This window comes from Triturus cristatus, chromosome 2_2 (genome assembly GCF_964204655.1).
Source record: "Triturus cristatus chromosome 2_2, aTriCri1.1, whole genome shotgun sequence".
Classification (NCBI taxonomy): domain Eukaryota; kingdom Metazoa; phylum Chordata; class Amphibia; order Caudata; family Salamandridae; genus Triturus; species Triturus cristatus.
Genome location: NC_140582.1, coordinates 1209526459 through 1209542339, shown reverse-complemented (window position 1 = coordinate 1209542339; position 15881 = coordinate 1209526459). Strand labels below are relative to the sequence as shown.

At 46.8% G+C, this 15881-nt stretch overlaps 1 protein-coding gene across 1 annotated transcript in view; it reads left to right on the top strand.

The window, feature by feature from the left end:
* The window catches only part of LOC146863410 (putative carboxypeptidase X1), a 315940-nt gene that overhangs the window by 287088 nt on the left and 12971 nt on the right, over positions 1-15881 (top strand). Inside the window, exon 13 of the mRNA XM_085642839.1 lies at positions 1371-1473. Coding sequence (XP_085498965.1) covers positions 1371-1473 — 103 coding nt within the window. The remainder of the gene's footprint in view (positions 1-1370; positions 1474-15881) is intronic.

Genomic DNA, 15881 nt, shown 5'->3' with positions numbered 1-15881 from the left:
CATTACCTGATATCAAGCGGCCTGTTAAATTGCAATCCCAGTGCAAACAAATGGTGCAATATTTAACAGACCGAGTAATTACCAGAGGCGATAAAGATTGCACCCTCTTTAAATTTCAGCTCATCAAACAAGCCGGAATTTAACAAAGGGAAAAGGTACTGAATTTACAAGGACATGAGGATTTTGGTGCGGTAAGCATCAAAATGTGCATGTTATTCCCCAAAAAGTCATAATAGGCAATGATTATCTCATGCGATGAAATAACAAATATCTTGGGCCCAAATTCAGAATCCATGTGTCGCAAGACGGCCTTGTAAACTGCGAGGTCTCTGCCAAGGGGACAAACTCGAGACAGGTTCTGACAATACTCCACAGAGCTCTTCCCTGTGAGGGCAGGTAAGTGAACACTTAGATAGAAGCTCACAGCCAGGACCTCATCAGGAGGAAAAAGGGGTACGGCATTTGAGAGAGAGAAAGGATAAAACATGGCTGTGGAACCTTTTCTACTGGACTCAGGCTTGATCTGGAAAGGAGTTTTATTTGTTTTGGTTGCAAGCAGAACTCATATGTTAATTTCCTGAGTGTAACATAAAGTAAATAAGCAGAGCCTTTAAATCTCACCTAGAGCGGACTTACTATACTGTTATATTTGTATTACAAGTAGGGCGTACTTCCCTTGTTTGCACCATGGCACGCCTTTAAACAGGTGTCCCCAGGTGTAAACAGGGACAATGTGCCCTATTATGATGAATGCACTGCCCTCAGGGCAGCCGCAGACTCGCACTGCCCTAAGGACAGCTCCTTCAGTGAAATACAAAGCAGCTGCTTCAAAGCCGCTCCATGTTTCTCTGCGCAGGAGGCAACCCACCGGCACTTTGACGAGAGGAGAGAGATCTCCTTGGGCCGGTGCAGTCAGTGATTGCACCCCCCCTGCCCAGGGACATCGGTGGGTTCCATGGGACTCATTTTCCCTCTTCAGAAGATTGCCCTTCAGGGATGCACTGACCGTGCGCCACCTTTTTGTGCCACCATTTTTCCTAAGCACCTGTGTGCCTCTGTGCCAGTATCTGTAGTATGGACACAGGTGCAGAGGGAAAGTGATTGCATAACTTGTATGGGACCATGGCCCGATGCAAATGAGGGAATTCCCTCTGAAAATAGCGCTAGTGCTACATGTGCACCAGTGCTATCAGTATTACAGAAGGTTCTGTAGTACTAAAGTGCCCGGGCGCACAGTTGGGAGCACATGCCCACTGCACCCCCAGGGCACTTTCCGAAATCCGGTCCCAGGTCTAGACTAGGCTGCTACTTCAGTCAAGCCAGTAAAGGAGGTCTCATTGCCTAATTCTCTTATTCACCCTGTTTTCTAGGTTCACCGCGGCATTAAAGGAGTGGTGCGAGACAAAGACACAGACAAAGGAGTCGCAGATGCCATTATTTCGGTGGATGGCATTAATCATGATATCAGAACAGGTAAGACAAATCGGGCGCTCAGAGCTGAAGGCAGCAAAACCAAGAGCGCAATAACCTACAAGTGTAAACCTCTACAAAGCAGAAATACCAGGCTCAACAAAGCACCAATGCAGAACCATAGCCAGAAAGAACAGCGATGGCAAAGCAGGAGCGCAGGGTTTATGAAAAGCAGAAAAAACCTCTACAACAAACTACCCATACAGCAACAAGCAGGTTTGGATGTCAGACTTTTAACTCAGTGCTTCAGTAATCAATATTCATTCAACAGCAAGGGGCTTCTTTACGAGCCACTTGCGCCACCAGTGCATCTCTTTTTCCCACATTAAAAGGGATGCACCGGCGGCGCAAGGAGCTTGTATATAAGCCCCCAAGAGTATTTTCCCACAACTATCTCTAAGTTTTTAATTCCTGCTCAAGAGACTGGAATTAAATGTATGGTCAGCTCCCATCAAACCCCCTGCCTGCTCCTCAGACTGGGTATCATGAAAGTCAGGATGTTATTTTATGTGATCAGGAAGACAGTCTTCACTGGAATGTGACCACTCATCGAAATAGATGACGTAATTCTGGGTTGCAATATTTAACTGATGTCTTTTTAACCTTCATGTCAGATAAGTTCTGTCTTGGTCCTTCCAGGGCATCTTGAAGGTGGTATAGTGGCCTAAATCCCCCTCAGCCTCTCCCCACATACATTCAATAAACATTCCACTCTTCTATTTTAAATTGGGTGAAAATTGAGCCATATATATATTAACCCATTCCAAGCACGCAAGTCCTGGGGACCCCACTAAACTGTTCCTAGAATTCAACTTAGCACATGCAGGCTCCCCAGACCTTTCATGCTGTGCTGTGCATCTGCCATCTCACACACAAGCCTTGTCTCATTTCTACATCCATGCATCTCCTGTCTTTCGCCCCTCGTTCCCTCATCCTCTGTGCTACCTCATGCTGTACTGTGCATCTGCCCTCTTACACACAAGCCATGTCTCATTTCTACACCCGTGCAGCTCCTGTCTTTCGCCCCTCGTTCCCTCATCTTCTGTGCTACCTCATGCTGTACTGTGCATCTGCCCTCTTACACACAAGCCATGTCTCATTTCTGCATCCATGCATCTCCTGTCTTTCGCCCCTCGTTCCCTCATCCTCTGTGCTACTTCATGCTGTGCTGTGCATCTGCCATCTCACACACAAGCCATGTCTCATTTCTGCATCCATGCATCTCCTGTCTTTCGCCGCCCGTTCCCTCATCCTCTGTGCTACCTCATGCTGTGCTGTGCATCTGCCCTCTTACACACAAGCCATGTCTCATTTATAGATCCACGCACCTCCTGTCTTTCGCCCCTCGTTCCCTCATCTTCTGTGCTACCTCATGCTGTACTGTGCATCTGCCCTCTTACACACAAGCCATGTCTCATTTCTAGATCCACGCACCTCCTGTCTTTCGCCCCTCGTTCCCTCATCTTCTGTGCTACCTCATGCTGTACTGTGCATCAGCCCTCTTACACACAAGCCATATCTCATTTCTACATCCACGCATCTCCTGTCTTTTGCCCCTCGTTCCCTCATCTTCTGTGCTTCCTCATGCTGTGCTGTGCATCTGCCCTCTTACACACAAGCCATGTCTCATTTCTGCATCCATGCATCTGCTGTCTTTCGCCCCTCGTTCCCTCATCCTCTGTGCTACCTCATGCTGTGCAGTGCATCTGCCCTCTTACACACAAGCCATGTCTCATTTCTACATCCATGCATTTCCTGTCTTTCGCCCCTCGTTCCCTCATCCTCTGTGCTACCTCATGCTGTGCTGTGCATCAGCCCTCTTACACACAAGCCATGTCTCATTTCTACATCCATGCATCTCCGGTCTTTCGCCCCTCGTTCCCTCATCTTCTGTGCTACCTCATGCTGTACTGTACATCTGCCCTCTTACACACAAGCCATGTCTCATTTCTGCATCCATGCATCTCCTGTCTTTCGCCCCTCGTTCCCTCATCCTCTGTGCTACCTCATGCTGTGCTGTGCATCTGCCCTCTCACACACTAGCCATGTCTCATTTCTACATCCATGCATCTCCGGTCTTTTGCCCCTCATTCCCTCATCTTCTGTGCTACCTCATGCTGTACTGTGCATCTGCCCTCTTACACACAAGCCATGTCTCATTTCTACATCCATGCATCTCCTGTCTTTCGCCCCTCGTTCCCTCATCCTCTGTGCTACCTCATGCTGTGCATCAGCCCTCTTACACACAAGCCATGTCTCATTTCTACATCCATGCATCTCCTGTCTTTCGCCCCTCGTTCCCTCATCCTCTGTGCTACCTCATGCTGTGCTGTGCATCTACCCTCTTACACACAAGCCGTGTCTCATTTCTACATCCATGCATCTCCTGTCTTTCGCCCCTCGTTCCCTCATCCTCTGTGCTACCTCATGCTGTGCTGTGCATCTGCCCTCTTACACACAAGCTGTGTTTCATTTCTACATCCATGCATCTCCTGTCTTTCGCCCCTTGTTCCCTCATCCTCTGTGCTACCTCATGCTGTGCTGTGCATCTGCCCTCTTACACACAAACCATGTCTCATTTCTACATCCATGCATCTCCGGTCTTTCGCCCCTCATTCCCTCATCCTCTGTGCTACCTCATACTGTGCATCTGCCCTCTTACACACAAGCCATGTCTCATTTCTACACCCGTGCAGCTCCTGTCTTTCGCCCCTCGTTCCCTCATCTTCTGTGCTACCTCATGCTGTACTGTGCATCTGCCCTCTTACACACAATCCATGTCTCATTTCTACATCCACGCATCTCCTGTCTTTCGCCCCTCATTCCCTCATCCTCTGTGCTACCTCATACTGTGCATCTGCCCTCTTACAAAGAAGCCATATCTCATTTCTAGATCCATGCATCTCCCGTCTTTCGCCCCTCGTTCCCTCATCTTCTGTGCTACCTCATGCTCTACTGTGCATCTGCCCTCTTACACACAAGCCATGTCTCATTTCTGCATCCATGCATCTCCGGTCTTTCGCCCCTCGTTCCCTCATCTTCTGTGCTACCTCATGCTGTACTGTGCATCTGCCCTCTTACACACAAGCCATGTCTCATTTCTACATCCATGCATCTCCTGTCTTTCGCCCCTCGTTCCCTCATCCTCTGTGCTACCTCATGCTGTGCTGTGCATCAGCCCTCTTACACACAAGCCATGTCTCATTTCTACATCCATGCATCTCCTCTCTTTCGCCCCTCGTTCCCTCATCCTCTGTGCTACCTCATGCTGTGCTGTGCATCTACCCTCTTACACACAAGCCGTGTCTCATTTCTGCATCCATGCATCTCCTGTCTTTCGCCCCTCGTTCCCTCATCCTCTGTGCTACCTCATGCTGTGCTGTGCATCTGCCCTCTTACACACAAGCCGTGTTTCATTTCTACATCCATGCATCTCCTGTCTTTCGCCCCTCGTTCCCTCAACCTCTGTGCTACCTCATGCTGTGCTGTGCATCTGCCCTCTTACACACAAGCCATGTCTCATTTCTACATCCATGCATCTCCGGTCTTTCGCCCCTCATTCCCTCATCCTCTGTGCTACCTAATACTGTTCATCTGCCCTCTTACAATCAAGCCATGTCTCATTTCTACACCCGTGCATCTCCTGTCTTTCGCCCCTCGTTCCCTCATCTTCTGTGCTACCTCATGCTGTACTGTGCATCTGCCCTCTTACACACAAGCCATGTCTCATTTCTACATCCACGCATCTCCTGTCTTTCGCCCCTCATTCCCTCATCCTCTGTGCTACCTCATACTGTGCATCTGCCCTCTTACACACAAGCCATATCTCATTTCTAGATCCATGCATCTCCCGTCTTTCGCCCCTCGTTCCCTCATCTTCTGTGCTACCTCATGCTGTACTGTGCATCTGCCCTCTTACACACAAGCCATGTCTCATTTCTAGATCCATGCACCTCCTGTCTTTCACCCCTCGTTCCCTCATCCTCTGTGCTACCTCATGCTGTACTGTGCATCTGCCCTCTTACACACATGCCATGTCTCATTTCTAGATCCACGCACCTCCTGTCTTTCGCCCCTCGTTCCCTCATCTTCTGTGCTACCTCATGCTGTACTGTGCATCTGCCCTCTTACACACAAGCCATGTCTCATTTCTAGATCCACGCACCTCCTGTCTTTCGCCCCTCGTTCCCTCATCTTCTGTGCTACCTCATGCTGTACTGTGCATCTGCCCTCTTACACACAAGCCATGTCTCATTTCTAGATCCACGCACCTCCTGTCTTTCGCCCCTCGTTCCCTCATCTTCTGTGCTACCTCATGCTGTACTGTGCATCAGCCCTCTTACACACAAGCCATATCTCATTTCTACATCCATGCATCTCCTGTCTTTCGCCCCTCGTTCCCTCATCTTCTGTGCTTCCTCATGCTGTGCTGTGCATCTGCCCTCTTACACACAAGCCATGTCTCATTTCTGCATCCATGCATCTGCTGTCTTTCGCCCCTCGTTCCCTCATCCTCTGTGCTACCTCATGCTGTGCTGTGCATCTGCCCTCTTACACACAAGCCATGTCTCATTTCTACATCCATGCATTTCCTGTCTTTCGCCCCTCGTTCCCTCATCCTCTGTGCTACCTCATGCTGTGCTGTGCATCAGCCCTCTTACACACAAGCCATGTCTCATTTCTACATCCATGCATCTCCGGTCTTTCGCCCCTCGTTCCCTCATCTTCTGTGCTACCTCATGCTGTACTGTACATCTGCCCTCTTACACACAAGCCATGTCTCATTTCTGCATCCATGCATCTCCTGTCTTTCGCCCCTCGTTCCCTCATCCTCTGTGCTACCTCATGCTGTGCTGTGCATCTGCCCTCTCACACACTAGCCATGTCTCATTTCTACATCCATGCATCTCCGGTCTTTTGCCCCTCATTCCCTCATCTTCTGTGCTACCTCATGCTGTACTGTGCATCTGCCCTCTTACACACAAGCCATGTCTCATTTCTACATCCATGCATCTCCTGTCTTTCGCCCCTCGTTCCCTCATCCTCTGTGCTACCTCATGCTGTGCATCAGCCCTCTTACACACAAGCCATGTCTCATTTCTACATCCATGCATCTCCTGTCTTTCGCCCCTCGTTCCCTCATCCTCTGTGCTACCTCATGCTGTGCTGTGCATCTACCCTCTTACACACAAGCCGTGTCTCATTTCTACATCCATGCATCTCCTGTCTTTCGCCCCTCGTTCCCTCATCCTCTGTGCTACCTCATGCTGTGCTGTGCATCTGCCCTCTTACACACAAGCTGTGTTTCATTTCTACATCCATGCATCTCCTGTCTTTCGCCCCTCGTTCCCTCATCCTCTGTGCTACCTCATGCTGTGCTGTGCATCTGCCCTCTTACACACAAACCATGTCTCATTTCTACATCCATGCATCTCCGGTCTTTCGCCCCTCATTCCCTCATCCTCTGTGCTACCTCATACTGTGCATCTGCCCTCTTACACACAAGCCATGTCTCATTTCTACACCCGTGCAGCTCCTGTCTTTCGCCCCTCGTTCCCTCATCTTCTGTGCTACCTCATGCTGTACTGTGCATCTGCCCTCTTACACACAATCCATGTCTCATTTCTACTTCCACGCATCTCCTGTCTTTCGCCCCTCATTCCCTCATCCTCTGTGCTACCTCATACTGTGCATCTGCCCTCTTACACAGAAGCCATATCTCATTTCTAGATCCATGCATCTCCCGTCTTTCGCCCCTCGTTCCCTCATCTTCTGTGCTACCTCATGCTCTACTGTGCATCTGCCCTCTTACACACAAGCCATGTCTCATTTCTGCATCCATGCATCTCCGGTCTTTCGCCCCTCGTTCCCTCATCTTCTGTGCTACCTCATGCTGTACTGTGCATCTGCCCTCTTACACACAAGCCATGTCTCATTTCTACATCCATGCATCTCCTGTCTTTCGCCCCTCGTTCCCTCATCCTCTGTGCTACCTCATGCTGTGCTGTGCATCAGCCCTCTTACACACAAGCCATGTCTCATTTCTACATCCATGCATCTCCTCTCTTTCGCCCCTCGTTCCCTCATCCTCTGTGCTACCTCATGCTGTGCTGTGCATCTACCCTCTTACACACAAGCCGTGTCTCATTTCTGCATCCATGCATCTCCTGTCTTTCGCCCCTCGTTCCCTCATCCTCTGTGCTACCTCATGCTGTGCTGTGCATCTGCCCTCTTACACACAAGCCGTGTTTCATTTCTACATCCATGCATCTCCTGTCTTTCGCCCCTCGTTCCCTCAACCTCTGTGCTACCTCATGCTGTGCTGTGCATCTGAGCTCTTACACACAAGCCATGTCTCATTTCTACATCCATGCATCTCCGGTCTTTCGCCCCTCATTCCCTCATCCTCTGTGCTACCTCATACTGTGCATCTGCCCTCTTACACACAAGCCATGTCTCATTTCTACACCCATGCATCTCCTGTCTTTCGCCCCTCGTTCCCTCATCTTCTGTGCTACCTCATGCTGTACTGTGCATCTGCCCTCTTACACACAAGCCATGTCTCATTTCTACATCCACGCATCTCCTGTCTTTCGCCCCTCATTCCCTCATCCTCTGTGCTACCTCATACTGTGCATCTGCCCTCTTACACACAAGCCATATCTCATTTCTAGATCCATGCATCTCCCGTCTTTCGCCCCTCGTTCCCTCATCTTCTGTGCTACCTCATGCTGTACTGTGCATCTGCCCTCTTACACACAAGCCATGTCTCATTTCTGCATCCATACATCTCCGGTATTTCGCCCCTCGTTCCCTCATCCTCTGTGCTACCTCATGCTGTACCTGTGCATCTGCCCTCTTACACACAAGCCATGTCTCATTTCTAGATCCGTGCATCTCCTGTCTTTCGCCCCTCGTTCCCTTATCCTCTGTGCTACCTCATGCTGTGCTGTGCATCTGCCTTCTTACACACAAGCCATGTCTCATTTCTACATCCACGCATCTCCTGTCTTTTGCCCCTCATTCCCTCATCCTCTGTGCTACCTCATACTGTGCATCTGCCCTCTTACACACAAGCCATGTCTCATTTCTAGATCCACGCACCTCCTGTCTTTTGCCCCTCGTTCCCTCATCTTCTGTGCTACCTCATGCTGTACTGTGCATCTGCCCTCTTACACACAAGCCATGTCTCATTTCTAGATCCATGCACCTCCTGTCTTTCACCCCTCGTTCCCTCATCCTCTGTGCTACCTCATGCTGTACTGTGCATCTGCCCTCTTACACACATGCCATGTCTCATTTCTAGATCCATGCACCTCCTGTCTTTCGCCCCTCGTTCCCTCATCTTCTGTGCTACCTCATGCTGTACTGTGCATCTGCCCTCTTACACACAAGCCATGTCTCATTTCTAGATCCACGCACCTCCTGTCTTTCGCCCCTCGTTCCCTCATCTTCTGTGCTACCTCATGCTGTACTGTGCATCTGCCCTCTTACACACAAGCCATGTCTCATTTCTAGATCCACGCACCTCCTGCCTTTCGCCCCTCGTTCCCTCATCTTCTGTGCTACCTCATGCAGTACTGTGCATCTGCCCTCTTACACACAAGCCATGTCTCATTTCTAGATCCACGCACCTCCTGTCTTTCGCCCCTCGTTCCCTCATCTTCTGTGCTACCTCATGCTGTACTGTGCATCTGCCCTCTTACACACAAGCCATGTCTCATTTCTAGATCCACGCACCTCCTGTCTTTCGCCCCTCGTTCCCTCATCTTCTGTGCTACCTCATGCTGTGCTGTGCATCTACCCTCTTACACACAAGCCGTGTCTCATTTCTGCATCCATGCATCTCCTGTCTTTCGCCCCTCATTCCCTCATCCTCTGTGCTACCTCATGCTGTGCTGTGCATCTGCCCTCTTACACACAAGCCGTGTTTCATTTCTACATCCATGCATCTCCTGTCTTTCGCCCCTCGTTCCCTCAACCTCTGTGCTACCTCATGCTGTGCTGTGCATCTGCCCTCTTACACACAAGCCATGTCTCATTTCTACATCCATGCATCTCCGGTCTTTCGCCCCTCATTCCCTCATCCTCTGTGCTACCTCATACTCTGCATCTGCCCTCTTACACACAAGCCATGTCTCATTTCTACACCCGTGCATCTCCTGTCTTTCGCCCCTCGTTCCCTCATCTTCTGTGCTACCTCATGCTGTACTGTGCATCTGCCCTCTTACACACAAGCCATGTCTCATTTCTACATCCACGCATCTGCTGTCTTTCGCCCCTCATTCCCTCATCCTCTGTGCTACCTCATACTGTGCATCTGCCCTCTTACACACAAGCCATATCTCATTTCTAGATCCATGCATCTCCCGTCTTTCACCCCTCGTTCCCTCATCTTCTGTGCTACCTCATGCTGTACTGTGCATCTGCCCTCTTACACACAAGCCATGTCTCATTTCTGCATCCATGCATCTCCGGTATTTCGCCCCTCGTTCCCTCATCCTCTGTGCTACCTCATGCTGTACCTGTGCATCTGCCCTCTTACACACAAGCCATGTCTCATTTCTAGATCCGTGCATCTCCTGTCTTTCGCCCCTCGTTCCCTCATCCTCTGTGCTACCTCATGCTGTGCTGTGCATCTGCCTTCTTACACACAAGCCATGTCTCATTTCTACATCCACGCATCTCCTGTCTTTTGCCCCTCATTCCCTCATCCTCTGTGCTACCTCATACTGTGCATCTGCCCTCTTACACACAAGCCATGTCTCATTTCTAGATCCACGCACCTCCTGTCTTTTGCCCCTCGTTCCCTCATCTTCTGTGCTACCTCATGCTGTACTTTGCATCTGCCCTCTTACACACAAGCCATGTCTCATTTCTAGATCCATGCACCTCCTGTCTTTCACCCCTCGTTCCCTCATCCTCTGTGCTACCTCATGCTGTACTGTGCATCTGCCCTCTTACACACATGCCATGTCTCATTTCTAGATCCACGCACCTCCTGTCTTTCGCCTCTCGTTCCCTCATCTTCTGTGCTACCTCATGCTGTACTGTGCATCTGCCCTCTTACACACAAGCCATGTCTCATTTCTAGATCCACGCACCTCCTGTCTTTCGCCCCTCGTTCCCTCATCTTCTGTGCTACCTCATGCTGTACTGTGCATCTGCCCTCTTACCCACAAGCCATGTCTCATTTCTAGATCCACGCACCTCCTGCCTTTCGCCCCTCGTTCCCTCATCTTCTGTGCTACCTCATGCAGTACTGTGCATCTGCCCTCTTACACACAAGCCATGTCTCATTTCTAGATCCACGCACCTCCTGTCTTTCGCCCCTCGTTCCCTCATCTTCTGTGCTACCTCATGCTGTACTGTGCATCTGCCCTCTTACACACAAGCCATGTCTCATTTCTAGATCCACGCACCTCCTGTCTTTCGCCCCTCGTTCCCTCATCTTCTGTGCTACCTCATGCTGTGCTGTGCATCTGCCCTCTTACACACAAGCCATGTCTCATTTCTACATCCACGCATCTCCTGTCTTTCCCCCCTCATTCCCTCATCCTCTGTGCTACCTCATACTGTGCATCTGCCCTCTTACACACAAGCCATGTCTCATTTCTAGATCCACGCACCTCCTGTCTTTCGCCCCTCGTTCCCTCATCTTCTGTGCTACCTCATGCTGTACTGTGCATCTGCCCTCTTACACACAAGCCATGTCTCTTTTCTAGATCCACGCACCTCCTGTCTTTCGCCCCTCGTTCCCTCATCTTCTGTGCTACCTCATGCTGTGCTGTGCATCTGCCCTCTTACACACAAGCCATGTCTCATTTCTAGATCCACGCACCTCCTGTCTTTCGCTCCTCGTTCCCTCATCTTCTGTGCTACCTCATGCTGTACTGTGCATCTGCCCTCTTACACACAAGCCATGTCTCATTTCTAGATCCACGCACCTCCTGTCTTTCGCCCCTCGTTCCCTCATCTTCTGTGCTACCTCATGCTGTACTGTGCATCTGCCCTCTTACACACAAGCCATGTCTCATTTCTAGATCCACGCACCTCCTGTCTTTCACCCCTCGTTCCCTCATCCTCTGTGCTACCTCATGCTGTGCTGTGCATCTGCCCTCTTACACACAAGCCATGTCTCATTTATAGATCCATGCATCTCCTGTCTTTCGCCCCTCGTTCCCTCATCTTCTGTGCTACCCATTTTTGTCTTTAAAACCACCCACTTCTTCAAGAAGTGCCTCATCTGCGCATGCTCGGACACCTCCCGGTCAGTGCCATGTGCATTTAACCGAGCAACAACTGACGTCCCCACCCCATTTCTACACCACTTCTGAGGGTGATCCTCACCCCAGTTTACCTGCTGAATACAGAGCGATGTACAGTGCTACATTGCAATACATACATTTAAATCCCTCATATTTCTCTTAGAAAGTTTTCTTTGGAAATGTATAACTCGGCGACCTTGCATAGCTTCACATCAATTCTTGGTGCAAGTGACAGAGATCAGGGTACCTAAAATAAACCCACTACCACGGATAGAGTAATCTCACAGTTACACACACATACATTCATCATACGCTAGGGCCCATTTCACTAACATACACTCAAATACTCTACCAGCAATAGACCTGTGGGAAGAAAACTCCAAACCACCCTGCATCTATATCTAGGACGATAGGATCTGATTATAGTGGTTGTCCTTAAACATACTCTATACAATCTATACAATAATGATCAAAATGTACACAATAATTGACAAGAAAGGAAATTCAACACCATGTTTAAAAATTATATTGCTTTATCTAAAATTAGTCAAAGTAAATCAATCAGAATAAATCATTTCTCATAGTTACCTATTCTAACTAAGTGTCAGAACGGGTCAGGACAAGTCTCTCGGTAAAGTCTCTCAAGACGAAGTCCCTCAGCATCGATCCTCAGTAACACAAGTTCACGCAGCAAAGGTAAAATGGCAAGTGGCAAAGCCCTCCCTAAGCTAACAATTCTTATAGTGAAAATTACAATGGAAACACACATAAAGTTTGCAATATACACTGAATCACTGAGCAGAGCGAGAAGGAAGAAATGTAACATTGCTACATCTGAAAATCTCCGCTCAGGAAAAGTCACAAGACATGAACTACGGAACAGGAACCAAGAAACTATTAAAGTATCCAACTTGTTCAACTTCCCTCGGCAGCCGAGCCACAGTTCTTTGTCCGTTTCTGAAGCTCCTTTGTTTGCCAAGGACGTTCCATTTCTTTGGAGATCCTCCAAACTGCTGATGTCCTCATGGAAATTTACAACAAGGACCATGGTCAGTTGTCTTCGACCTTTTTCCAGCAGGGGTCTCCCTTGCCACATCACAGAATATGCCACAGCCAGGCTTCGAAATACTGTCAGCTCGGTTAAGGCCTTCATAGGCCACAATAGACCATCTTAATTAAAGAGACAAAATAAACGTTACTACAGCATAATAATTAAACAGTGTTAACCCCACTAATACCCTTATGTGTATGTATTTATCTAGCTTTGCGACATAAAAAGCATTAATTCAGACAGCGTTTTGTGCTTAAAATAAATAACACACAGCAACACTTAAACATGAAAACTTGCACGTTATTATTAAACAGAAACAGCACAAATAAGCTAACCCTCGTATAACTTTCTCTTATGTTAGAACAAACGGATTGATTAATAAAATCACACTTGCACAAGACAAATAATTAATTGTTAATTATTAATAAATTAATAAAACGCATAGACATGCCAGAGCTTCAAAAGCCCATGAATTTTCTAAAAGAAAACTCTGCTCCAGCAATCCCCTCTTTGGTGATTTTATCACCAAATAAACCCAAAAAAAATTAGTGAAAATTTAGTCCCATTTTAGGAGAAATCAGAAATGTCTTTTCCCCTTACACAACATTACACACCAGTCACTCTTTCATCATCTCTCTTTGCCTCTAAATAAACACTCTCCCTCAATTCTTCTAATTCAATCTCTTGTGGTTCTCTTTTCGAAATCTTCGAATTCTTATTTTTCTTTTCATTTTTCAATTTCTCTTTCCCTCTCCTGTTTTTACAACACACACACACTAATCTTAGTATCAGTAAAGCAACAATTATACAAGGCAAAGGAAACAATATTCTACCTATAATAGTACTACCTATTTTTGCAATAAAATCCTTAACAGCTATCATCTTATTAGCTATTTTAGTCCATAAACTCCCAGTTTCAAGTGGTACTAATTCTTCATGCAAATCAGTAATATTTTTGATATAGACCTTCAGGTCTTTACTTTCGTCAGGAATGTAAGTACAACAATGTTGAACTTTCAAAATTCCACAGACTCCACCCTCCTTGGCCAATAAAATATCAAGGGCAAGTCGATTTTGCATTGACATGGCACGTACGGCACTTAATTCCGTATTCACCAAAAGAAACCCTCCTGCGGTATTTGTCGATAAGCGATCAACCACTGTGGACAGTTTCCGAATTCCATAAGCATTTAAAGAAATTCCCACTGCTGGAATCAAAACCCCAAAAATGTCACCCACAATTTCAGACCAAGTTTCTCTCTTAAAGCGTGTTAATAAGTTAATATCTTCTACATCTCTTATTCTATCTGTATGAAAACTCTTAGGAAAAACCAGGCCCACATAACACGTGCCATACCAATGGTCAGGCAACTTGTAATAAGCCTTGTTCCCACAAACATAGTACACTCCTGGAAAAATCGTATCTTCTCCACCTCTGAAACCCCAACCTGTCGCAATGAAGTATGTATCATGGCACTCACTAGTTCCCACAAAATATGTATCATATTGGGATTTCCTTCTCGTAATGCAAAGTTTACCCTTCTGTGGCGCATCTAGAGCTAAAGTTGGACTAGCCCCATTCTTCAACTCTTTTCCCATCTCAATGTCCCAAATTGTCTCACTCACTTCATATTTTCCCCCTTTTTCATGCAAGTTCACTCTCCTTTCTTCTACCATATCCAGGAAAGCTCTCTCCTCTTCTTTCAAACTGCAAGTTAAATTATTCTTAAAAATATAATCTAATGTTAATCCTTTTTCTTCAATAAAAATCTCACCAAAAGTGGTAGCTTCTTTAGCTGGATTCAGCTCTTTGTTCATTGGCAAGTGCCCAAAAATACTATCTCTGTTAGACATCTTATAATCTATTTTCCCTAACAAATAAAAAACACTACTTAAAATACTACAGGAAATACCATATGTAGCTGGTAAATGGTGATAAGTAACACCCTCTGAGACAGATGCAGGTAATTGCATACAGACGTAGCAATCCCTTACTTCCATTGTCTTCACATATTCATATAACAGTTTCGAAAAAACATTACTAGAAAAATTATTAATCGACCTATCTTTGTGTATGTAACTACTACTTCTAATTGGAACTACTTTTTGTGAATTCTTCTCTATATTAGTCATATTTTCTGTGTTTATCCCAAATTCAACCTTAAAAGTTACTAATAAAACTAAAACACCCCATAGAAGCATTAATAATCCAGTACAACAGCAGCACATTCTACACCACCTCTTTAAGAAGGCACATCTATTTCTATTATCCTCTATGTTAGCCATTTTAGTTTTAGTTTAGCCTTTACTACTCCACTACTGTTTGAACGTTTTCAATTCTTCAGCAATTCTTCAGCTTTCAGTTTATCCAAATGATCTCTACGTTCACTTGATCCAAGTGAATCTTTCTTTCACTCAGTTTGGATATTTGTCATTCTTCACTTCAATTTCTTCAACATCAAATTGTATCAGATCTCCAACGTCAGGATCCTCAGTACTCGACTCTTCTCCAATGTCAGTCAAGAGTACTTTCAGAATTTCACCAGTATCTTCCTCAACCACTTCTCTCAAGACCACTTCCGGATTATCTCGAGTCACTGTTTCTTCTTCTCCTCCTTCAGACAGTGTCACATAAGACCATTCCGGTGATCTGTACTTTTGGTTGGGTCTTTTAACTCTTTTTATTTCTACTGGTTCTTTTGATCTCTTTGATTCTTCTCCTTCAGCCTTTGAAGTTTGACTTGATATTTCATTTACTTGTTCAGCTTTCGATGAATTTGCTCTTATTACTCTGTATCTCACCCTTTTAACTCGGTTGTTAGGCCAACGATCTCCTTTCACAACCTTTTTCGGCTTTAATTCTTTAACACTCTTTTCTCCAATCGAAGTTCTCTTTCTCAGAACTCGACCCTCTGTTTGTTCATTTTCATCATCCGATTCTGTTTCAATTGCCTTTTGCTTTCGTTTCTTAGCAGTTTTCTTTTCTTCCACAGATTCTTTCACCACTATTTGAGACTTCCCTACTTCTGTCCCTCCTCGGGTCTCCGACACGAAATCTTCTTGCTGTCTACTTGTCCCTTCACCTAGCTCCT